General features: G+C 46.7%; 1 protein-coding gene and 2 non-coding genes across 6 annotated transcripts in view; 1 reads left to right on the top strand and 2 right to left on the bottom strand.

Moving 5' to 3' along the window:
- Positions 1–13,528, bottom strand: part of DPP9 (dipeptidyl peptidase 9) — a 56,549-nt gene extending 43,021 nt beyond the window's left edge. Inside the window, exons 1-3 of one of the 4 annotated variants that reach the window (XM_070944557.1) lie at positions 13,384–13,528; positions 10,140–10,229; positions 1,474–1,730 (exon numbers count right to left, since the gene is read on the bottom strand). In XM_070944557.1, the coding sequence (XP_070800658.1) occupies positions 1,474–1,730; positions 10,140–10,195 (313 nt within the window). In that variant the 5' untranslated portion in view covers positions 10,196–10,229; positions 13,384–13,528. Of the gene's footprint in view, positions 1–1,473; positions 1,731–10,139; positions 10,230–12,949; positions 13,076–13,383 lie in introns of those variants that run through there. The other 3 variants (XM_070944563.1, XM_070944562.1, XM_070944561.1) reach the window with 3 other exon arrangements.
- A 903-nt stretch (positions 13,529–14,431) lies between these two features.
- Positions 14,432–14,503, top strand: TRNAG-UCC (transfer RNA glycine (anticodon UCC)). The gene has a single exon. It is a non-coding gene; the product is annotated as a tRNA-Gly (tRNA).
- Positions 14,504–14,922: 419 nt separating this feature from the next.
- Positions 14,923–14,995, bottom strand: TRNAV-CAC (transfer RNA valine (anticodon CAC)). Its single transcript has one exon. It is a non-coding gene; the product is annotated as a tRNA-Val (tRNA).
- Between the last annotated feature and the right edge of the window lie 10,112 nt (positions 14,996–25,107).

The following is a 25,107-nucleotide window of genomic DNA, read 5'->3' as shown; positions in this document are numbered from 1 at the left end:
GGCACCCCGAGGAGGCCCTGTCTGTGAGAGCGTATTGGCCGGTGGGAGGTTATCGGTAGCAGCAGGCGGTCTCGCAAATACCCTGGCCCTAAGCCATGGAGCGCTTTAAAGATGAGAACCAACACCTTAAAGCGCACCCGGAAGACCACCGGGAGCCAATGCAGCTCGCGCAGGAGAGGTGTTACGTGGGAGCGCCACGTCGCTCCCATAATCACCCGCGCGGCCGCATTCTGCACCAGCTGGAGCCTCCGGGTGCTCCTCAGGGGGAGCCCCATGTAGAGAGCGTTACAGTAGTCCAGGCGTGACGTAACCAAGGCATGAGTGACTGTGCACAAGGAGTCCCGATCCAGAAAGGGGCGCAACTGGCGTATCAGGCGAACCTGATAAAAAGCCCCCCTGGCCACATTTATTTGTTGACCAAATAAAGACACAATCTGGAAGACTTTGCATTCTAGTCCCCAACCTTAGGCATGAAAGCTGGCTGGGCGACTTTGGAATAATCACCAGGAGATGGTGAGTTCTAGTCCCGCCTTAGACATGAAAACCAGCTGGGAGGCTTTGGCCCTGTAGCCAGCAGATGGTGAGTTCTAGTCCTACCTTAAGCATGAAAGCCAGCTGGGAAATTTTAAAATTTTAAAAGAATTACAATTTTATTTTACTAAGCTTTCGTCAGCCATCTGCTGACATCGTCAGAGTATTAAACTACAGTTACAGAGATCTCTGCTTTTATATGCCATTAATCAATTTGGCCCTTGCGCGTGTAATAGGCTCTTCCAGCTGTCTCCCACTTGTAATCAGCTGTGTTGTTTCTTTACTAATATACCTGGAACTTGTATTTTTAGAATAGTTTGTAATATATATATAAATGGCTGAAAACAAATAGACATGAGATTATAACTGGCAGCCTAATGGCAGCCTGGTCTTAAGAGAAGGATTGTTTTTGAAACAGAAGACACACATGTAGGAAATGTATATAACAGTGAAAATGGAGGGAGGGAGGGAGAAGAAGGAGGAAAGGAGGGTCGGAGGAAGGAAGGAGATGGAGAGGGAGGGGGCAAGGAGAAGTAGGAAGGAAGGGGAAGGGGAAGAAGGGAGGGAGGGATCAGAGGAAGGAAGGAAGGATGGAAGGAAGTAAAAAGCTTAGTCTCCTACATAAATCCAATTTCTCTTTAAAGCTGGTTCAGAATTCTAATCCTGCAGTGCCTCTTGCTCTATGGCAGAGGTCTCCAACCTTGGCAACTTTAAATCTAGTGGACTTCAACTCCCAGCTTTGCCAAAGCTGGCTGAGAATTCTGGGAGTTGAAGTCCACAAGTCTTAAAAGTTGCCAAGGTTGGAGACCACTGCTCTATGGAACATCCTCCCCTTGGAAAAATAAACGGCCAAATCCAGCCTGAACCTCTTGACGTTGCGACCGACCGTAACGACGACTTTCTGGTGGCTTCTAAGTCCTGCCAACCAACATGAGGTCATACCCAGGTAATATAGCCGATGGGAGTGAGGACTCGATTCTTCTGTTTTACGGACGAATTGGAAGTCGTGGGGGGCCTTGTTCACGATCATTCCTGTGTACTTCCGGCTGCCGTGAATGATGTCACGCAGCCCCTCCCACGAGTGTTTCTCCACCTGGAACTGGGACGTGGAGGCGTCCTCCATCTCTACTGCCTCGGCGCTGTCGGACAGAGCGTCCACCGCGGTCATCTTCAGCCTTCCTCCAGAACTGGTCAAGGAACTAGGAGAAAAAGGGCAGAAAACAATTGACAGGAAGGAGAAGACAGGAACGCAAGAATCTGCCTTTATAAAGCCTCGGTAAGGCCACACCCGGTACACTGCACCCAGTTTTGGACACCACGCAACAAAAAAAGATGTTGAGGCTTTGGAAAAAAAAGTGCAAAGAGGAGCAACTAAGACGATTAAAGGCCTGGAGACTAAAACATAGGAAGAAGGGCTGCAGGATTTGGGTTTGGCTAGCCCCATAATGGCGATCCTATGGCACGCGTGCCGGAAGTGGCACACAGAGCCATCTCTCCGGGCACGCCAGCCGTCCCCTGTTGCTATTCCGGGTTCTGGGGCGCACGTCCAGCTGGCCTTCGTGCACCCAGGAGCACCGGAAACCGGAAGCGTTCATGTGTGCCCTGGGAAGCTGAGCTTCCGGTTTCCAGCACGCAAGCTGGTCTTTGTGCACGCATGTGCGCCAGAAACCGGGGGTACTAGGTGACCAGCACGCCGGAAACCAGAAGCTCAGCTTCCCGGTGTGAACATGCGCGCCAGGGAACTGCTCTTCCAGTTTCCGGTGCTCGCGCCCGCACACGCGCTCCTGTTTCAGCACTCAAATTGCAAAAAGATTCACCAACATTGGGCCAGTCTAATGAAAAGAAGGACTAGGGGAGACATGAGAGCAGTATTCCAGTATTTGAGAGGCTGCCATAAAGAGGGGAGGGGGTGTCAATCTACTGTATTTTTCGGAGTATAAGATGCACCTTCCCCCCCCCCCGAAAGAGGTTGAAAATTTGGGTGCGTCTTATACTACGAATGTCGCTTTTCCAAAGCTTTGTTTCAGCCCTAACAAGGCACTAGCGAGTGAAGCGATCTCCATGCTTTGCTCCGACTCTCAGCTGTTCTTTAGAAGCTTTTTCCAGCCCTAACTAGGCGCTAGCAGAGTGAAGCGATCTCCCCCCGTGCTTTGCCTGCTTTTCTCATTGCTGCTTCCTCTCAGCTGTGCCTTAGAAGCTGTTTCTTATCCCCAAGCAGGGGATAAAAAAACCAACAAACTAATGTGCTGAAGATGACCAGACTAAGGATGCTAGCCAGATGAATACCCGATAGGCAAATCCCCCCCCACTATTTTCCTCCCCAAAAACTAAGCTGCGTCTTATACTCCGAAAAATACGGTATTTTCCAAAGCGCCAGAGGGCAGGACAAGAAACAATGGATGGAAGTTCATCAAGGAGAGAAGCAACCTGGAATCAAAGAGAAACTTCCTAACAGTGAGGACAATGAACCAGTGGAACCGCTTGCCACCAGAAGTTGTGGGTGCTCCATCACTGAAGGCTTTTAAGAAGAGACTGGACAACCATTTGTCTGGAATGGGATACGGTCTCCTGCTTGAGCAGGGGGCTGGACTAGAAGACCTCCAAGGTCCCTTCGAGCTCTATTCTGATTGACTGATTGGTTGCCTCTTTGGGATTGAGGGCAGAACGGGCTAGCTCCTCCTTGAATGCACCCAACTGGCAATACAGGCAGTCCTCAACTTACAACAGTTCAACTTAGTGACTGTTCGAAGTTACGACGACATGGAAAAAAATGATTCTCTCTCATCTATATCTATCTATCTATCTATCTATCTATCTATCTAACTATCTATCTATCTAATCTATCTATCTATCTCTCCATCCATCCATTCATCCATCCATCCATCCATCTACCTACCTACAATCTCTCTCTTGTTGGGGGCAAAAGGCTGACTGCTTAGAGAGGGCTGTAAAGCAGTATACAAGTGCTGTTGCTATTCATGGCTGATTGCATCATCCCATGGTCATGTGATCACGATTTATGTTTTAGCGGGAAACCAGCATTTTCAGCCACTCACGTCGCGAGATGGGCAGCGAACAGATTTGATAATAGCAATAATAATTTGCTTCCACTTTTCAGCAAACACCCCCGATATCAAGCAATGGGTTCGTTTAATACCCCGCAGATCCATTTTAACCACACAGTGAATCGCTTAAGATCCTTAAAACAAGGGTCGTAGAATTGAGTTCTTCATGCAGTGGCACGTCTTACGACAATCACCACCATAAATCGAGGACTACCTGTGCTAAAGTTACCAAAGAAGCTTGCTTACTATCAGGCCTGGTTCACACCAGTCTTCTCCAAGCTGCTGATCTACAGGATCATCACACCCCTTGTCAACATGGCCGTCTCGCATCGGATGGCCGAATAGGGGGGAGTCCTTGACTTATGACCACAATTGAGCCCAGCGTTTACATGTTTACTTCACTATTGTGAAGTGAGTTTTGGGCCACTTTATGACTTTTATTACCACAGTGGCTAAGTGAATCACGGCAGTGATTCAGTTAGTTAAGTGAATCTGGTTTCCCCGTTGACTTTGGCTTGTCAGAAGATCGCAAAAAAGAGATCACCTGACCCCGGGATTCTGCAACCGTTACAAATACGAGTCAGCTGCCAAGCGTATGAACTGAATGAATGAATATCCATTGGGATGCTGCAACGGTCGTAAATGTGAAAAATGTTCGTAAGACACTTTTTTTTCAATGCCAGTGTAACTTTGAAGTGTCACTAAGTGAACTGTTGTAGATCAAGGTCTACCTGTATGCAGCCATGCTACCTGAAGGCAAGAAGTTGAAGAAACAGCACTTGATATGAGTGCTTTCAAGATACGCTTGAAAGGAAGACAAGGGGCCTGGGTAGAAATTTTAGAAATTAGGCAGTGGAAGAGGGTAGAGGTGGGAGGAATACTTAGATTGAACATCCAAGAAGCAAACACAGACAGAGATAAAGATTTAAGAGAGGAATTCGGGAGGCAAGTCAAAAAAAAAAAAAAAAGCATAGCACTTAAAGTATTGAAGCGGGCAAGAGAGGATGGATAGATGATTTTGTTGTTGTTGTTGTTTTGATTTGCTTTTCCTTTTTCCTATCTTTATTTTAAAGCATAACAATTGAAGTATTGAAGCGGGCAAGAGATGATGGATAGATGATTTTGTTGTTGTTGTTGTTTTGATTTGCTTTTCCTTTTTCCTATCTTTATTTTAAAGCATAACAATTGAAGTATTGAAGCGGGCAAGAGATGATGGATAGATGATTTTGTTGTTGTTGTTGTTTTGATTTGCTTTTCCTTTTTCCTATCTTTCTTTTAAAGCATAGCATTAAAGTATTGAAGCGGGCAAGAGATGATGGGTGGATGGATTTCTCTTTTTTGTTGTTGTTCTGAGTTGCTTTTCCTTTTCTCTCTCTTTCTTTTCTTTTTTTTAGGTAGGTGACACGATTAGAAGTTAGATAGGAAAGAAAGAAAAAGTCTCTTAATAAAGGGTGATATGATTAAAAGTTAGAATAAGTGATAGAAACAAGAGAAGGGGGAATATTAGTGTATACATTTTTATATCATAAAATGAAAGTAATAACAAGAGAAAACATGGAATAATTGAATAATGATAGACTATAACTTAATTCAAGTGTGTATTATTATTATTAGAAATACATAAGCGGATTGAATATAATGATTATGATTAACCTGATTAGTATTTGCATTAGAATGCATGACACCCAGTTGCCACACTGTTCACGCATCGATTTGTTATCTTTATAAAAAATAAAAAAAGAAAAAACTTGAAAAAAAGAGAAAGAAAAGAAACAGCACTTGGTGGAATTAATCTGAGTGGTCTAATCCCTCAACCCGTCAACCTTTGACTTTTACAGAACATCAAAAACAATTCTGAGGAACGTACAAAAGACAGAAAAAGCACTTTCCATTTTGGGTAAGAAAAGCTGTACAAATTGTCCAGCAAGGGTCAAGGTAGCTGAGAAGACATTTTTTTTAATATTGCTTGGAAAAACTAAAACAAACTTCTCAAAGCCTTCCCAGACTCGCAAGAAATCTGGGTAATGTTTGGATAATGAAACGTGGACGTGAAAACAATCCAGCTCAGATAGCACCAAGGACCCCTTCTTAAAAATCTTTTTAAAAACAACAATCACCCTCTCCCAAACAACTGTGCAAAACCGATCTCGAACCGACTTGGCCTCCCTCTCCTCTGGGAAAAATCCAAACAAATGCTGATGCAACTTTCTGCAGCCTCTCACCCAATTCCTGACATTGTCTCCCGGGCCAGGTGTGGCTGCGTTCAAACACCAGGACTGTGTCTCTGTCTCAAGGCCAAATAAGGGGGGGGGGGGAGAGATTTTTTTTTCATTATTTGTGCATTCCTGTACCAAGGGATACTACAATCACCCAACTAGGAAGTATCCCCTTAGGACCGTGATGACAAACCTATGGTACGCCTGTTGCTCTTCCTGGTTCCAGTGCACTGGCCAGCTCGTCGGGCATGTGCCAGAAACTGGAAGACTAGGTGGCCGGTGCGCATGCGTGCATCAAAAACCAGAACATCATTTTCCCGGCACATGTATGCATACCGGGCGGCTGCTCTTCTGGTTTCCACTTGGTGCCAAAAAGGTTTGCCAATACTGCTTTAGGACCTGTTGTGATCCACCAGCAGCCTGCGGAGCTGGCAGAGGAGTCGGACAGTGAGGAGGCTGGGGAGGACCATGGGCCAGTCCTGGAGGCTGGGGAAGGCCCGGACGAGGGCTCTGCGTTGGAGGCAGAGATGGGGCCAGGGCCATTGGGATGCATGGACTCTGGAGCCTCCAGAGGCTGACAGTAGAGAGGCAGAGGAACAGGAGGAGCCTGTTCCTAGTGCATGTATGAGAAGAGCTGCCAGAAGGCAAGAGCAGCTAAAGCAGAGAGGACGACTAGGAGTAAGGCCAAGAGATGATTGGCCCCTCCCATAAGGCTTAAAAGACGAGCAATGGCTCTTGGCCTCTTTGCTGGAAAACAACGTTGATTGTTCTTGTCTTGCTGCACTTCTCTCTTGTCGGCGTCTTCTGCTTCTGAACTTTTGCCAAGAGAAGCCTTTGGCAGTTTGCCTAATTACACCAAGGTTGGTGATTAGACTGAAGAATTTGTGTTAAGAAGAATTTGTTTTGATTTAGTTTGGACTACCCTGAGAATGAGTTAATTCTCAGTTGCTCTAATAAAGTCTGTTTGTTTTGGAACTGTTTGCGTCTAATACTATCTACTTCGGCCTGGGTCACAACAGGACCGTCATTCGGGTGGAATTGAATCAACGATACGAAAACAGATGTGGAGACCCTGAAAAGTGTGCAGAGAATAGCAACAAAGATGATCAAAGGTCTGGAGGCTAAATCGTATGATGGACAGCTGAGGGAGCTAGGGATGTGTCGCCTATCAAAGAGAAGTCTATGGAGAGTCTCAGGCATCCAGGTCATGGTTGTCCCAAAGGTGCTTCCCCCCCCTTCAAGAGGCAACTGGACTTTCTGGTTTTTCTTTGAAGACGTTTCGCTTCTCATTCAAGAAGCTTCTTCAGCTCCGACTGGATGGTGGGGAACGGACGGATTTATACTCCTTGCAGACAGCTGGTCATTTGCGTCCTTTGAGAGAGTCGTTGAGGCCACTTGGAGGCTTATCTCTGTCCTTCAGAGTTTTCTGCTCTGTGTTCCTGCAGAATCCTGTGCTTTCTGCAGAACATCCAGAAGAAGGCACAGCAGTTCTGAGAAGGATCCACACACATTTGCAGGTGACCCTGAGGACACAGAAAAACCTCCAAGTGCCCTCAATGATTCTCTAAAAGGATGCAAATGACCAGCTGTCTGCAAGAAGTATAAATCCTTCCACTCCCCACCATCCAGTCAGAGCTGAAGAAGCTTCTTGGAGGAGAAGCAAAACGTCTTCAAAAAAAACCCCACAAAGTCCAATTGTCTCTTGAAAAAAAAGCACCTTTGGGACTATCAAAGAGAAGGATTAAAGGGGGGGGACACACACAGACATGATAACTACCTTCTAGTACTTGAGGGAAATTACTTTTAAGAAATTAAAAGAGGCTTGCTCCTTGGGAGGAAAGCTATGGCAAATCTAGACAGCATACTAAAAAGCAGAGACATCACCCTGCCAACAAAAGTGTGTATAGTCAAGGCTATGGTGTTCCCAGTTGCAATGGATGGCTGTGAAAGTTGGACCATAAGGAAGGCTGAGCGCCAAAGAATTGAGGCCTTTGAATGATGATGCTGGAGAAGACTCCTGCGAGTCCCTTGGACTGCAAGGCGATCAAACCGGTCAGTCCTAGAGGAGATCAACCCTGACTGCTCTTTAGAAGGCCAGATCCTGAAGAGGAAACTCAAATACTTTGGCCACCTAATGAGAAGGAAGGACTCCCTGGAGAAGAGCCTAATGCTGGGAACGATGGAGGGCAAAAGAAGAAGGGGACGGCAGAGAATGAGGTGGCTGGATGGAGTCACTGAAGCAGTCGGCCTGAGCTTAAATGGACTCCAGAGGATGGTAGAGGACAGGAAGGCCTGGAGAAACATTGTCCATGGTTCAACGTCGGGTCGCGATGGGTTGGACACAACTTCGCAACTAACAACAAAGTACTTGAGGGGCTGCCACAAAGAAGAGAGTGTCAACCGATTTTCCAGAGCACCTCAAGGCAGGGCAAGAAGCAACGAATGGGTAGAAGCCCATTAAAGAGTGATACAACTAAGAAATAAGGAGAAATTTCCTGAGAACAAATTTATCAGTGGAATAGCTTGCCTCCAGGAGTTGTGGGGGTTAAAAACACTGGAGGTTTTTAAAAATAAGACTGGATGACCATTTGACCAGGATGTTATAAAACAGGGGTGCCCAAGGCCTGGGCTGCGGCCCACTAGCAGGCCGCGGCCTTTTCAAAACCGGGCTGCGCGGGAGATGGGAAAACCAGTGGGTGAAGCTCCACATGCGCGAGCCGAGGATGCTTGCCCTTGCACGCGAATGGATTTCAGCGTGAGGGCCCTCCCCTCGTGCGAGGGGAGCTTCAAGTGTGAGCACAAATGCCTGCCGCTTGTGTGAGTGGAGCTTCGCGCGCTGAGCGCAAGTACCCTCCGCTCACACACGAAACTCCATTTGTGCAAAGTGGAAGGCAAGCACGCCTGTCCCTCTCACAAATGGATTTGTGCGCCAGCTAGCTCCTGACACACACACACACATGTGCCAGGCCGGGCAGCTGGAAAAGCTTGGGGACCGCTGGTATAAGGTCTCCTGCTTTGGGTTGGACTAGAAGACCTCTTAGGTCCCTTTCAGCACTCTGATTCTATGTTCTGAAAAAGGAACATCCAACTCACAGGAAAGGGAAATCAGTATCGAAGGAGGGAAGGCGTGTCCCCCTTGAAGTTGACTTAGAAAAAAATAATAAACTCAAATCTTCAACTCAAAATAATCTTCACGGGCAACTATAAAATCCTGTTTGAAGAATTCCACCCCCCACCCCACCCACCCCCCATTCCAGGGAATGCCACCTTGATTTCAACATCTCCAAGACCTAATAAATAGCCTTTTTAAAATGCCTCCACAGCTCTGTAAGAAATTTTGGAAGACAAAGAGTTTTTATTTTCTCCGGGATTTTTTTTAAAAAAAAACAAAAACAAAATGTCCACGTTAAAAAAACCGGGTCCAAACTGCACAACCTAGGGCGATGAGGAACTAAAGAAACCCACATTAAAAAGGAAAGGGAAAGAGCTCCTATGGATGAAGCCATAGCTTATTTTAAGGCAGAGTTATATTTTGAAGGTCAGTTTAAGAGAGAGAGTCATAAATGATCTAACCCCCTGCTGATTAAATATGGCAAACTGCCTTCCTCATTTTCAAAGTCAAACCTCACCACACATACACAAACTAAGTCATCATGTCCCTTGCCTAGGTGATTACGGGGGACAAAACAGCAAACATTTTCCGAAGGACGCAGAGATTTAAAGATAGTCTAAGCATCTACAGGATTGTGTCTTAGATTGAGATGCATATAAACAAAGGACTAGATAAAAAAACAAGCAAGCTCAGAGAGCATCAGGGACCCCAACAGCCGGCCTCCAACTCCCACTCTCTTGTAGCACTGATGATGTTACCTAGTAGGGTAATGAGAAGTCTGCAAGAAAACAACCAAGCTCAGAGAGCACCAAGGACCCCATAGGGAGAAATATTAAACAGTATGGAGTTGTGGGTACGCCATTGCTGGAGGTTTTCAAGAAAATATTGGAATGGTTGTCTCTGGTGGTATAAAGACTTTGCCTTCGGCAGAGGGTTGGACTAGAAGACCTCCAAGGTCCCTTCTAAAACTCTAGGATTCTATGAAAGCGCCCAGTTTCAAATTCAAAGCACCACGTTTGCAAAACTACCTACACAAGTGTCGAGCAAGCTTTCTAATTTGAGAGCAAAACGCCACCTTTTCCCCATCCGAAAGTAAATATTATGACCAGCAACATGGAACAACCTGCTATAAGCTGTGGCTGCCTGTTCTTACGTTGCAGAAATGGACAATTCCTGCTTCCTGAAAGAGAAAACAGGCCTCCTAAGGAAAGTTACCTTCTCCAACTTCCTGTGCTTTCGTTTTCCAGCCGAGCCCTCTTTATTTTCTGCATCAACTGCTAAGCAAGCCTTAGACGGGATAAGAAACTGTGTGGAAGAAAAAAGAAAAAACGGAGCATGAGAGAGGCCACTAATTAAACAGTTTAACTAAAAGGCATTTTACTTCGCCCATAAAACCTGAATCAAAATAATTTCCTTGAGTTAAGAGTGCCCAACTCATAACTCCCCCCACCCACCAGCCTTAGGCAAGATCCAACCACCTATTATTGCAATTTTAAAGGCAACATTAAAGGAAAAATACTAAACAATGGCAAGCAATTCCATAAACTGTATGCAATTAATTTAAATCAATTGTAGGTTTGGGTCCTGATCCATCCCAACATATTGTGAAATTATGTGGCCCATAAAGGATTCTGTATTGCAGAATAGCAGGCAACCACCTTTTAAACATTTCAGCAACCCAGAACTAAGGAGAAATTTCCTGACGGTTAGGACAATTAGTAAGTAGAACGATGAATTGCCTCCAGAAGTTGTGGATGCTCCTAACACTGGAAGTTTTTAAGAAGAGATTGGATCACCATTTGTCTGGAATGGTAGTTTCCTCCAAGATCTCTTCCAACTCTGCAATTCTGTTGTTTTCCTCAAATGTTACAGGGCAGCACCAAGCGCTGAATCGGAGAGCTTCCGCATGTTAATTCTGGAATCTGCTAGCAATCGCAAGAATGAAAGTGAACGGTCTGTAGATTCTTTTTTAAGGGGTGGGGAAAACCCCTCCATTCTGAAAAATGTTTATTTAGAAGATCTAGCATTTTCACGGAAGAGAACAAAAGTGCCCATCCGCATGCATAATTATCTAGCTCCTAAAACGAAAGACCCACACACAAGTGGATTGCATGCCAAATTGTATGCTGAGGCTGTGATACGGTAGATAAGGTTTATAACTTTTATAATTGACATGACTCAGGAATCTCAGGCCTATTACATTAACGTTCACCTGTCAAAATAAAGGTTGGCCTGATCGTTGATGCTCTGAGCTTGTGTGGGGTTTTTTTTCCCCCCCAGACAAAAACAGAGAGGGTATCAACGACCCCACAGATCAGGCAAGCTTAGCTTTAATAAATAGAATTTTTTATGAATTTGAAAATGAATGTTAATGTAATAGGCCTGGAGTTTTTGCTTGAAATGTCTGCAAAAGAGACAACAACAAAGCTCAGAGAACATCCAGGGCCTCACAAGTCAGCCCTGAGTAATATTCTCTCCTCTATTGGCCTGATTTTTCCCATCACTAGTTTGATAACATGTTTTAATTCAAATTTAGCCAGAAAGGACTACCGTAATCAAGGGTCTTGCGATGTTGCAGACCTGACTCCCACCTTAATTTACCAAACTCGCCCTCTGGACTGGGTACAAAGACCATGTCCAACCCTGCTTAATCCAATATAATTGCTGGGCTCGCACAACAACCTTTAAAACTTAAAACTAAATTATTGCATTTTGTTATTCCTTCACATGACAGCAGCCCATCCATACAACTGCGACCTTCTTGGTAATGATATTACCTAGATGGGCTGTGAAATGCCTGCAAGAAAACCACCAAGCTCAGAGGGCACCAAGGACCCCACCATCCTCCTCCTTTCCACAAACCCCCCTCCCTTCTAGCACTGATGATGTTACCTAGCTGGGTCATGAAATGCCTGCAAGAAAACCACCAAGTTCAAAGAGCACTAAGTATCCCAAAGTCGTTTTCTTCCTCCTCCTCTTCTCCACAACCCCTCCTTGCACTGATGATGTTACCTAGCTTGGACATGAAACGCCTGCAAGAAAACCATCAAGCTCAGAGAACACCAAGGACCCCACAATCCTTCTCATCCTCCTCTCTGCAAACCCCCGGTCCCTTCCAGCACTGACGATGTTCCCTAGATTTAACAGATTAACAGAGTTGGAAGGGACCTGGTAGGTCATCTAGTCCAACCCCCACACCCGCCCAAGCAGGAGACCCTACACCAGTGGGTCTCAACCTTCCTAATGCCGTGACCCTTTAATCCAGTTCCTCATGTTGCGGTGACCCCCAACCATAAAATTATTCCTAAAACCATTGAAAATATGTCTTTTCTGGTCCTAGGCAACCCCTGTGAAAGGGTTATTCGACCCCCAACCCACAGGTTGAGAACCACTGCCCTACACCATGTCCGACAAACGGCAGTCCAGTCTCTTCTTGAAAGTCTCACGTGAGGAAGACGGGTCACGAAACGCCTGCAAAAGAAAACCCACCACCCCGCTCCGAGGGAGCACCCCAGGGACCCCGCAATCCAACCCCCAGCTGCCAAGGTACGGATTCGTAACAACAGGCTTTGCCATGCAATCAAGGAAATAAATGAAAGACAACACCCTACCACCACAGCCATTCTATTACACACAAACACACACAACCACAATTCCCCTTCCACCCATTTGATGCGAGTCTAGTGGAACTCTAGCTGATAAAACAAGGGGGGGGGGCAAGCAAATGGTTGCAGGAGAACCCAGTTAAAGAGGCAGCCCAAGAAGGTTTATTCCATTCCAGGGTGCATTATCTCCCTTCTTCCTCCAAAGGTCACCTCCCTGAAGCATCCACCTTCCACCCAGAGCCAATAGAGCTAATTCTCTCTATCTTGGCAGCTTTCAGATGGGGGGAGACTACAACTCCCAGAATTCCCCAGGCAGCTTTGCTGCCTGGGGAATTCTGGGAGTTGCAGTCCGCCCCCCCATCTGAAAGCAGCCCAGGTGGAGAAGCCCTGCAGAGAAGCCATGAATGAATCCCTCGCTACCCTTTTTTTTCTCACGCTGCAGCTCCAGCCCAGGGCAAGCGAGGGCAATCCCGGGCCAGGCCGGCTCCGCAGCTCCCCATCACCCTTCGGAACCCCCAAACGCCTCCAGGCGCTGCCCGGGCTCGCCTCCTCTCCGGCCCCGGCGCGCGCATCACGTGAGTCCAGGGTCCGAGGGGCGTGGCCACGCTCCCTGGAGGGCGGCCGCAAGATGGCGTGGCCTCGCTCTCCCTCCCCACCCCGCGGAGGGCGTGGCCACAAGCCCCGCCCACCCGTGCCAGCACGCGAGCTGCGGCCGTTGGGAACCAACCCCCCCCCCCACACCACACACATATATACACCCTTACGTCCTCCGCAAGGGCGTGGCCAGGCCGCGCGTTCCCTCGGGGCGTGGCCAGCGCTCCTCAAGGGCGGGGCTTCCTCCCCACCCACCTTACCACTCACGACGTGGCTGAGCCGGCCTCCCCCAAGGCCGTGGTTTGTCCGCTGTGGGGGGGGAAAAGGGGGGAGGGAGGGGTCGGGAGGTCCCGCGGCGGCGTCACTCCCGCTCCATTTCCTTTCCTGTAGACTCAGGAGGTCCCGGAAACGGGGGAAGGAGGGGGGGAAGGGAAACCGCCGGCCAGTTCGAGCCTCCCACCGCGACCTTTCGCCCGGAAACGGAAGTTGGTATCGGCCTCCCTCGGGATGCTGCGTCATCTCGCGAGAAGGACGGGAGTGGGGGGGAGAACTGAGGGAGGGAGGGATTCTTTCTAAGTTCTCGCGAGAGGTGAGGGTGCATAAAACTCCGGTGAGGCATGATCTCGCGAGAATTAGGGAGGAAAATAAAAAGGCGCGGAGTCCCAGTTCGGAGATTGATGGGCGGGGACCATTTCATTGAAAATATCAAAGGGAGGGGGGATCTTGGAAGGAACCATTCGGTAAAATTGGGGAGGAGAATAGCGTGGCTGAGAGAAAAGGATTGGAGGTGCTAGGAAATAAAAACACAAATGAGAATTACAAAACTGTGTCGCTTTTTGGCTTTTCGCGGTCCGTATCTGCCGTCCCGTAACTAACTCCTGAGGATTACAAACGGAAAACCTATAAACGACATTACAGTTTTGTGTAAAAAGGAAAATAAAATAAGGGTGTGTAAGCCTTGCTTTGGACGGAACGATTCCCGAAAGAGGGGAATGGCGGCTTTGGGCCGCGTTACCATGGCAGCGGCCGGCGTTGCCAAGGTCACCAGTGGGGTGGATCCCGGCACCTGAGGCGGAAGAAACCATTTCTTTAAAAAAAGGAGGGACGGAGGTTGTGCCTCCCAGGAAAAGAAAATAGACCCGACCCAGCCAAATAGCCGTTTCTCTCTTGTTCCCTGCCGAGCATTTTTAAAAATCTTTCGGGGTGAACGACATTTAATGCAGAAAAACAATATTCATTTTCAGAAATGGTATCGCCCGTATCGAATAAAACTTTGAATGGGACTAAAACGAAACCGAAAATGAAGCGGCGTTGGTGGTATAGTGGTTAGCATAGCTGCCTTCCAAGCAGTTGACCCGGGTTCGATTCCCGGCCAACGCAAAGTTGTTTTTACTATTTATTTACCTATAAACCAACTTTGCTTATATTTACTAGAAATGATACCCCCAGATTGCCATCAAGCACCCCCGGATTGGAATCCTCTCTGAAGCCCCTGGATCCCTCTTCCACCCTTTTCCCCATCCTGTTCCTCCCCCAATTCCTGCAAACCCACCAACGCAGCGTCCCTTGGCAAAGAAATCCGTCTATTTTTTTTTTTGGGGGGGGGGGGGTTGACTGCTGTAATTTTAATTTTTGTTTCTCTGATTGCTTTGCACCATGCAAGAACGAGGCTGATTCGATTAAAGTGACCCATTCATTGAAAAAGGAGGAAAAAGAAACTTGGAAACTCTTTTAAGCCAGTGCAATTCTGAATTGCAACTTGAATGCAAACAATAACAATAAATTAAATTTAAAAAAAATGTTTCCGCCCGGGATTGAACCGGGGACCTTTCGCGTGTGAGGCGAACGTGATAACCGCTACACTACGGAAACCCTCCTATGAGAAAGCTTTTTATTTTTCCTTCATATTAAATATTTTGGATATTCCTGGAAAAAAAAGATTTCTATTTCTGAAATATCCCTGGGTTCTTCTTCCTTTTATCCCTGTGCATCTCTCGAAGCAAAAGTCCTGCTTATAAACTTTTGATTTAGGTTAATTTCAACCCTTCTCTCAATTGGATTCATGCAGGGATATTTTCCAGAATTTGTTTTTCTGGGCTGTGGATCCCACTGAATGAAATAAAAGGAGCGGTGGCCTCAATGTGTAGCCCTTTTTGAGGTACCACAGGATTCTACAGCCAGAGTGGACTTCAACTCCCAGAATTCCCATCCAGGATGGATTTCATCTCCCAGAATCCCCGGCCAGGGTGAACTTCAACTTCCAGAATTCCCTAGCCCGGGTGAACTTCGATTTCCAGATATCCCCAGCCAGGTTGGACTTTGATTCCCAGAATTCCCAAACCAGGGTTGACTTTGATTCCCAGAATTAGCGAACCAGGGTTGACTTCGACTCCCAGAATCCCCAGCGACTTCAACTTCCAGATATCCCCAGCCAGGGTGAACTTCAACTCCAAGAATTCCCCATCCAGGGTGGCCTTTGACTCCCAGAATTAACCCACCCAGGGGGGATTTCAACCCCCAGAATTCCCTGGCTAGAGTGAACTTCGATTCCCAGAATTCCCCAGCCAGGGTTGACTTCGATTCTCAGAATTCCCCAGCCAGGATGAACTTCATCTCCCAGAATTCCCTGGCCATGGTGAACTTCGAGAATTCCTCAGTCAAGGTGGCCTTTGATTCCCAGAATTCCCCAGTTAGGGGGGCCTCCGACTCCCAAAATTCCCCAGCCAGGGGGGACTTCAACTCCCAGCATTCCCTGGCTAGGATGAACTTCATCTCCCAGAATTCCCTGGCCATGGTGAACTTTGAGAATTCCTCAGTCAAGGTGGCCTTTGATTCCCAGAATTCCCCAGCCAGGGTTGACTTCGATTCCCAGAATTCCCCAGCCAGGGTTGACTTCGATTCCCAGAATTCCCCAGCCAGGGTGAACTTCATTTCCCAGAATTCCCCACCCAGGGGGGACTTCAACTCCCAGCATTCCCTGGCTAGGGTGAACTTCGACTTCCAGATATCCCAAGGCAGGATTGACTTCAATTCCCAGAATTCCCTAGCCATGGTGAACTTCATCTCCCAGAATTCCCTAGCCAGGGTGGCCTTTGACTCCCAGAATTCCCCAGCCAGGATGGATTTCATCTCCCAGAATTCCCCAGCCAGGGTGAAGTTCGACTTCCAGTTATCCTCAGTCAAGGTGGCCTTCAACTCCCAGAATTCCTCAGCCAAAATGGGCTATGAAATGCAACAAACTGTGAAATTCACTGCAACCAGGTATGATTGTACTTCCTCGCTGGGTCTTGGGTCCCCTTGGATCTTCCTTGCTGGTGTGTTTATACAATAGTATCTTTTTTAGAGTTTGGTTGTACAGCTAATCCTCAATTTACAAGTATTTGTTTAGCAACTGTTCAAAGTTACCACTTTTAGCACAGAAAAAAGTGACTCCCAAATGGTCCTCACACTTATGACCGTGGCCGCATTCCCACAGTCACGAGATCAAAATTTGGGCACCAGCATGTATTTTCAATGGTTGCAAGTGTCCTGAGGTGACGTGATCCCCATTTATTACTTTCCCAGACCATTTCCAACAAGTGAAGTCAACGGAGGAAGCCGGATTCGCTTAACGACTGTGTGATTCACTTAACAACTTCAGTGATTCGCTTAACAACCGTGACAAAAATAGGTTGTAAAATTGGGCATGACTTACTTAACAAGAGTTTAGCAATGGAAATTGTGGTTGGAAATGAAGGAACTGATTACTCATAACACTTGGCTTGGATTTTTCCCTTCAGAATAACTCCTCAATTCAGTGTTTCCTTCACATTGGAAAATTTGCCAGCAGAGGTCAGAACCCACACAGATATCAAAATCCATCTTTGTACACCCAGAGAAATTAAACAGTGGCAAAAAGATAAAACTTCAGAAATACCATTTATTGACCAATACTTATTTTATACACTTTCTAATCAAAATTTCTCTTTTTTAAAAAATGAAATCTAACAAACCATTTTTTTTTTTATTTGATTTATATGCCGCCCTTCTCCGGAGACTCAGGGCGGCTTACAATGCGTTAAGCAATAGCCTTCATACTTTTGTATATTTTATACAGCTTATTGCCCCCACAAACTGGGCCCTCAATTTACCTACCTTAGAAAGGATGGAAGGCTGAGTCAACCTTGAGCCTGGGGAGATTCGAACTTGCAGTAATTGCAGGCAGCTGAATGTTAATAACAGGCTATTAGTCTGCTGCGCCACCAGGCTCTTAATTTTTAAGGATTGCTTTGAAATCCTCCACCTCATTGATAGGAAGTCATTGGGAATTAAGCGTAATAATAACACCGATATTGATACAGCCTTTCTAAAAAGCACACATTAAAAACGATTTTAAAAACGAAAGTACTGTATAACGTTTAAAGTATAGGCAAAGCAACACAGATTTAAGCAAGTGTTAAATTGCTCAGGTCGATAGTGTAGATCAATCTTGCCAATTTAAAAATGCATGGTCTCCGATTCCCAGAATTCCCCAGCGACCATGCTTTAAGAAGGGTGGACTCCAATTCCCAGAATTCCTCAGCGGCCATGCTTTAAGGTGGACTCCAATTCCCAGAATTCCCCAGCCAGATTGAGAAACAATGTGAGCTTCTTTACTGACTTCTAACAAGCCAAATCAGTAGCAAAGTAGCCAGTTTGGTACAGTGGTTAAGGCACCAGGCTAAAAAGAAGGAGACTGTGAGTTCTAGTTCTGCCTTAGGCAAGAAAATTGATTGGGTGACTTTGGGCCAATCACCAGGAGACTTGGAGTTCTAGTTCCACCTTAGGTATGAAAGCCAGCTGACAATCACCAGGAGACCAGGATTCTAGTTCCACCTTAGGTATGAAAGCCGGCTGACAATCACCAGAACAGGAGTTCTAGTTCCACCTTAGGTATGAAAGCCAGCTGACAATCACCAGGAGACCAGGATTCTAGTTCCACCTTAGGTATGAAAGCCGGCTGACAATCACCAGGAGAACAGGAGTTCTAGTTCCACCTTAGGTATGAAAGCCGGCTGACAATCACCAGGAGACCAGGATTCTAGTTCCACCTTAGGTATGAAAGCCGGCTGACAATCACCAGGAGAACAGGAGTTCTAGTTCCACCTTAGGTATGAAAGCCGGCTGACAATCACCAGGAGAACAGGAGTTCTAGTTCCACCTTAGGTATGAAAGTCGGCTGACAATCACCAAGAGACCAGGAGTTCTAGTTCCATCTTAGGTATGAAAGCCAGCTGGCCAATCACCAGGAGACCAGGAGTTCTAGTTCCACCTTAGGTATAAAAGGCGGCTGGGTGACTTTATGCCAATCACCAGGAGACGGTGAGTTCTAACCCCGTTTTAGACACAAAAGTCAGCTTGGGTGACTTTGGCCCAATTACCAGGAGACTTGGGAGTTCTAGCCTCATCTTAGATATGAAAGCCATCGAGGTGATGCGGCCAATCTCTTTCTCTCTCTCCAGACTCCAGAGCTATCACCTCACAGGGGTTGCTGTGGGGAAAATAGGAGCAGGAAGGCATATTGGATATGTTCGGTGTCTTGAGCTATTTGTAAAACTAATAAAGGCAAAATAAAATGCAAAGTAAATAAAGTAAAGTAAATAAAACAAAAGACGACGGAGAGCAAAATCTTTTCCCTTTACTCCTTTAATTACAAGAATGTCGGCCTTGGCATCAAGCGAGCCAAACCCCAAAACCCCTTTCCAGCGATGCTCGCAACTTGATGAATCTTTCCCACTCTCGTTTCATGCCCCTGGTTCTCCCTAATGAATCCAGCTGGATTGCGAAAAGTTCCTCGTTTTTTTTCAAACGTTCAGGATGATTGGCGCTAGCTGGGTTGAGGCAGCCTCTGGGGTTCGGCTGATTGTGGACGGCTGTCCCCCGAGGCAGAGGCCTCCTCGCCGTCCGTGCCCTCCGCGGACTCCCTCCCATTAGGCGCCGAGGCCTCTCCTTCTCCGGAGATGCTGAGGGGTTGTCGAAAAGCACAAACTGGAGATGCAAGACCGAGGATGCACAAACCGTCCGTTTGTGCTGCGGTTCCTTCCACCGACATGGCTTCGGTTGCACGGACTTTAATTGGCTTTATTGGATGGTCGGTTGCCTTGCCAAAATGGATTCTCGGCGCTAGGAGTTTGAAGATATCCTGGGAAGCAGTAGTGGGATTCAAGTAATTTAACAACCGGTTCTCTGCCCTAATGATTTCTTCCAACGATCAGTTTGCCAAACTGCTCAGAAAGTTAACAACCGGTTCTCCCGAAGTGGTGCGAACCGGCTGAATCCCATCACTGCTGGGAAGGTTTACACGGGGGGGTGTCAAACACCAAGTTTGGCATGCCTTTCTTCAATAGGCACCCATAGATGATCGGGGTTGGGATTTACAATAGTCCTCGACTTAACAACTGTTTGTTTAGTGAGGGTTCAGCGTTACAACGGCACTGAGGGGAAAAAAAGGAATTTTACATTGGTTTTTCATACTTACGACCATTTCAGCATCCCCGTGTTCATGTGATAAAAATTCAGCCGCTTAGCAGCTGGCTCGTATTGGCGGTTGCCATGTCCCATGGTTTACGGGATCCGCTTTTGCGACTTTCTGACAAGCAACGTCAACGGGGAAGCTGGATTCACTTAACAACATCTGCGGCAAGAGGTGGGTTTCAGCAAGTTCTGACCAGTTCTGGCGAACCGGCTGCGGAAATTCTGAGTCGTTCGGAGAACCGGTAGTAAAAATTCTGACTGGCCCCGCCCCCATCTATTCTCTGCCTCCCAAGTCCCAGCTGATCGGGAGGAAATGGGGATTTTGCAGTAACCTTCCCCTGGATTGGGGAGGGAATGGAGATTTTGCAGTATCCTTACCCTGCCACGCCCACCAAGCCATGCCACACCCACCAAGCCACACCCACAGAACCGGTAGTAAAAAAATTTTGAAACCCACCACTGATCTGCGGTGAAGGGTCTGGTTGTTTTTAATTTTTTTTCAGGGTTGAGTTGGCTGCGCTACTCCATTTACACCACGATGTTAATGAAGACTCTCCCTGTTAATGAAGGTCGCTTCTTGTGAGCTGTTTCCATTAAGAGTAAGCCAGTAAAATAAATGAAGCCAAGGGAGATCATCAGAATAACGAAGTTGGAAGGGAACTCAGAGGTCTTCTACTCCAACCCCCTGCTCAGGCAGGAGACTCTATACCAGTGATGGCGAATCTTTTCGACACCGAGTGCCAAAAAGGTCGCACGGAAACGTCACGTGCGTGCACACTGATCAGGGCTGCGCTCCGGAAAAGCTGAACTTCCGGGTCTTGGCGCACATGCGGGCCTGACGATCAGCTGGCCGTCACGCATGCACAGGCCAGTTTTCGGCACTGCCGCGCATGTAAAATTATCGCACGGCGGAAAAGCTGAACTTCCGGGTTCTGGCACGCAGGTGCAGCCAACAGCTGGCCGGCGTGCATGCGTGCACACTGGTTTTGGCACTGCCGCGCACGCAAAGGACAGCTGATTGTCATGCCCGCAGGTGCGTCAGAAACCCGGAAGACAAATAGGCACGGCTGGGCGTGCGGGGCGACATGGCTTTACGTGCCACTTTGGGCACACGTGCCATAGGTTCGCCATCACGGCTCTATACCATTTCAGACAAATCGTTGTCCAATCTCTTCTTGAAAACCTCCAGTGATGGAGCACCCATAACTTCTGGAGGCAAGTCATTAATTGTTCTAAGTGTCAGGAAGTTTCTCCTTAATTCCAGGTTGCTTCTCTCCTTGATTAATTTCCACCCATTGCTTCTTGTCCTGCCCTTCAGGTGCTTTGGAGAATAGGTGGACCCCCTCTTCTTTGGGGCAGCCCCTCAAATATTGGAAAACTGCTATCATGTCCCTCCTAGTCCTTCTTTTCTCTAGACTGGCCATATCCAATTCCTGCAACCGTTCTTCGTATGTTTTAGCCTCCAGCCCAGGGGTGGGTTCTAAATTTTTTTACTACCGGTTCTGTGGGCGTGGCTTATTTTGTGGGTGTGGCTTGGAGGACATGTGACTAGGTGGGCGTGGCTAGCTGGTCAGAGTCATTTCTGGAAGGTCCTTGCACTTACGACCCGACTCATTTGTTTGCTTTTAACACTGATCAGCTGTAGGGCGGCCCTTTGAAGCCCCGCGGCAAGAGTTTAAACAGTTTTTTTCCCCTCTAGTCATCAGCTGGGACTCAGGAGGCAGCAATAGATTGGGGGTGGGACCAAATAAAAGGTAAGAATAACATGGGGGGTGGGAGGGCAGGGGGGGAGAACCGGTTAGGTGACATCATATCGTCACTGCTACCGGCTTGGCCGAACCGGACCGAACCGGGAGGAACCCACCACTGCTCCAGCCCCCTAATCATCTTTGTTACTCTTCTCTGCACTCTTTCTGGAGTCTTTTTTTTTTTATCATATGATGACCCAAACTGGATGCAGTATTCCAAGTGTGGACTTACCAAAGGCATTGTAAAGTTGTATTAACACTACATGTGATCTTGAGTCTATCCGTCTGTTAATGCAACCTAGCTTTTTCGGCTGCTGCCACACACTGTTGGCTCATACTTAAGTGATTGTGATTAAGTCAAGGTTGACTCAGCCTTCCATCCTTCCGAGGTAGGTAAAATGAGGACCCGGTTTGTGGGGGCAATAAGCAGACTTTGTATAAAATAGAACACCGCTTGGGGGGGGGGCCAAAAGCCCTACTAAGCAGGTATATACAAAAGTATGAAGGCTATTGCTTAAAAGCATTGTAAGCTGCCCTGAGTCTCCGAGAAGGGCGGCATATAAATCAAACTAATAAATAAATAAATAAATAAATAAATAAATAAATAAATAAATAAATAATAAATAAATTGTCCACTAGGACTCCAAGGTCCCTCTTGCAGTGAAGACTGCTGAGCTAGGTTTATCAATTTTCATAATTCTGATTTTCTTCACGGAGTTAGCCTGAGTTCATGGCCAAAGCGAGACACGACCCTAATGAACTGGGAACAGGAGGGGCTGGGGTCAGTGGTGAAATCTAAAATTTGTTACTACCGGTTCTGTGGGCGTGGCTTGGTGGGAGGGGGGGGTAATGTGACTGGGTGGGCATGGCCAATTTTTTTTTTGTAAAAAAATGCTTTGAAAAGCCTCTGACGATCAGGCAACTCAGCTGGGATCATCAGAGGCTTTTAAAACCATTTTTTCTACAACCTCTTCAGCAAAGAGGTTGTAAAAAAATGCTTTCAAAAGGCTCTGACGATCCCAGCTGAGTTGCCTGATCGGCAGAGGCTTTTTTTTCTTTTAAAAGCCTCTGCCGATCAGGCAACTCAGCTGGGATCGTCAGCCACAGGCGGTATTTGCCGGTTCTCTGAACTACTCCACTTTTCTGCTACCGGTTCTCCAGAACCTGTCAGAACCTGCTGGATTTCACCCTTGATGTGATCCTCTTTTGTGACCTTCTGATGAGCAAAGTCCACGGGGAAGTCAGATTCACTTAACAACTATATTACTAACTTAACAACTGCAGTGATTCATTTAACAACCTTGGCACCAAAGGTCGTAAAATGGGGCAAAATTCACTTCACTTAGCAACATAAATTTTGGGCTCAGTTGTGGTGGTAAGTCGAGGGACTATCTGTAAACTCAACCAGCATTCAAGAGGCTGGGATGGGAAAGCTGAAACAAAATGTTTTATTATTTTGGTTTATGAATTATGAATTAATCATGAATTATTTTTATGAGTTTTAATGTTTTTGCTTTGAATTTTCAGGCTTGACTTTCTCCCAAGGAAGACAGTAAAAGATGGAACATTTTTCATTCTGCGTTCTCGTTTTATACAAATGCTGCGATGTTGTTTAGAATGAATGCCGGGTTGAAATGGGGCCATGATTCCCAGACTGGCCTCCGAGATCCGAGCTTTCTCTGAGGGTGCAATTGGGGACCCAGGGTTGATTCCCAGCAAATAGCCCCAGATAAATGCTGCTCTCAAAAACTAGGAACCCCATTTTTTCAGAGGCCAGACAGAAAATAATTATGGGCCTCAGAGGAGATGACTCAAATTCCATTTATTTCTAAGGTTTCCAGCCGCTTCTGGGGGAAACGGCACTTGGATGCTCTCAGGCACACGCTATCTTCATAATCCAAAGGGCAAAAATAATAAGAGGCGTCCATTTACAATGTATCAGCAAAAGGTGAGGATTTTATAGAAGGCAGGGATGCGGGGGTGGGGGTTGAAATGGGGAGGGGGAGGGGAAGGAAGGACAGTAGAAAAGGGTTCTAGAAGAGGGAGGGAGGGAAGGAGAAGGAAGAAAATGGAGAAAAAGAGAAAAGAAGGAAGCAGAAAAGAGAAAGGGAGAAAGAAAGAAAAGAAGGGAAAGAGGGAGGGAAGAAGACAAAAAGGCAGAAAGAAAGAAAAGAAAGAAAGAAAGAAAGAAAGAAAAGAAAGAAAAGAAAGAAAGAAAGAAAGAAAGAAAGAAAGAAAGAAAGAAAGAAAGAAAAAAAGAAAGAAAGAGGAGGAAGGAGAAGGAAGACAATGGAGAAAAACAGGAAGGAAAAAGGAAGGAGAGAGAAAGGAAGAAAATAGGGGAAAGAGGGAGGGAGAGGAAGAGAAAGACAAAAAGGCAGAACAACAGAAAGAAAGAAAGAAAGAAAGAAAGAAAGAAAGAAAGAAAGAAAGAAAGAAAGAAAGAAAGAAAGAGGAGGAAGGAGAAGGAAGACAATGGAGAAAAAGGGTAAGGAAAAAAGGAAGAAGGGAGAAAGGGCCAAAGAAAGAAAAGAGGGGAAAGAGGGAGAGAGGGAGGAAGGAAGACAGAAAGGCAAAACAACAGATGGAAAGAAAGAAAGAGAGAGAAAGAAAGAAAAGAAAGAAAAGAAAGAAAGGGGAGGGAGGGAGTGGAGAGAGAGAGGAAGGAAAGGAAGGAAAAAAGAAAGAAGGAAGGAGGAAGAAAGAAAATGGAGAAAGAAGAAGGGAGGGCGGAAGGAAGGAAGAAGAGAGTGAGAAAGGAAATGGAGGAAAGCAGGAAGGAAGGAAGGAAGGAAGGAAGGAAGGAAGGAAGGAAGGAAGGAAGGACAACAAGAAAGGGAGGTAGGGAGGAAATAAAAGGGAAAATAATTTTTGTCCTGTAAAGATTTTAGAGCCATTTAAGCAAATATTTGCATTCATTTTTCTTTTACCATCTAAAGAAACTATTTTTATTTTTATTTATTTATTTATTTATTTGTTCCTATTTCTATACCGCCCTTCTCCAAATAGGACTCAGGGCGGTGAACAGCCAAAGTAAAAGACAGAACATACAAAATTTAAAAACAGTTTAAAATAATTAAATATTTTGGCCATAAATTAAAACAACCCAATTTAAAATCAATTTAAAATTTAACTCAAGCCAGCCCAGCTAGTTGAAATAAATAGGTTTTCAGGGCCCGACGAAAAATCCGGAGGTCTGTTATTGTACGTATCTCTGGGGGGAGGTTGTTCCAGAGGGTGGGCGCCGCCACAGAGAAGGCTCTCCCCCTGGGGGTCGCCAGCCGACATTGTCTGGCGGACGGCACCCTGAGGAGGCCCACTCTGTGCGAGCGTACTGGCCGGTGGGAGGCTATTGGTGGCAGAAGGCGGTCTCGTAAGTATCCCGGCCCTAAGCCATGGAGCGCTTTAAAGGTGGTCACCAACACCTTGAAGCGCACCCGGAAGACCACCGGGAGCCAGTGCAGCTCGCGCAGGAGATGTGTCACATGGGAGCGCCTCGTCGCCCCCATAATCCCCCGCGCGGCCGCGTTCTGGACCAGCTGGAGCCTCCGGGTGCACCCCAGGGGGAGCCCCATGTAGAGAGCGTTGCAGTAGTCCAGGCGGGAAGTGACGAGTGCCTGAGTGACTGTGCATAGGGAGTCCCGATCTAGAAAGGGGCGTAACTGACATATCAGGCGAACCTGATAAAAAGCCCCCCTGGCCACGGCCGTCAAATGATCTTCTAAAGACAGCCGTGCATCCAGG

This window comes from Pituophis catenifer, unplaced genomic scaffold (assembly GCF_029215685.1).
Source record: "Pituophis catenifer annectens isolate HBS135680 unplaced genomic scaffold, rPitCat1.0.hap2 SCAF_1, whole genome shotgun sequence".
NCBI lineage: Eukaryota > Metazoa > Chordata > Lepidosauria > Squamata > Colubridae > Pituophis > Pituophis catenifer.
Note: the sequence above shows the minus strand (reverse complement) of the source record. Positions and strands in the feature narration are given on the sequence as shown.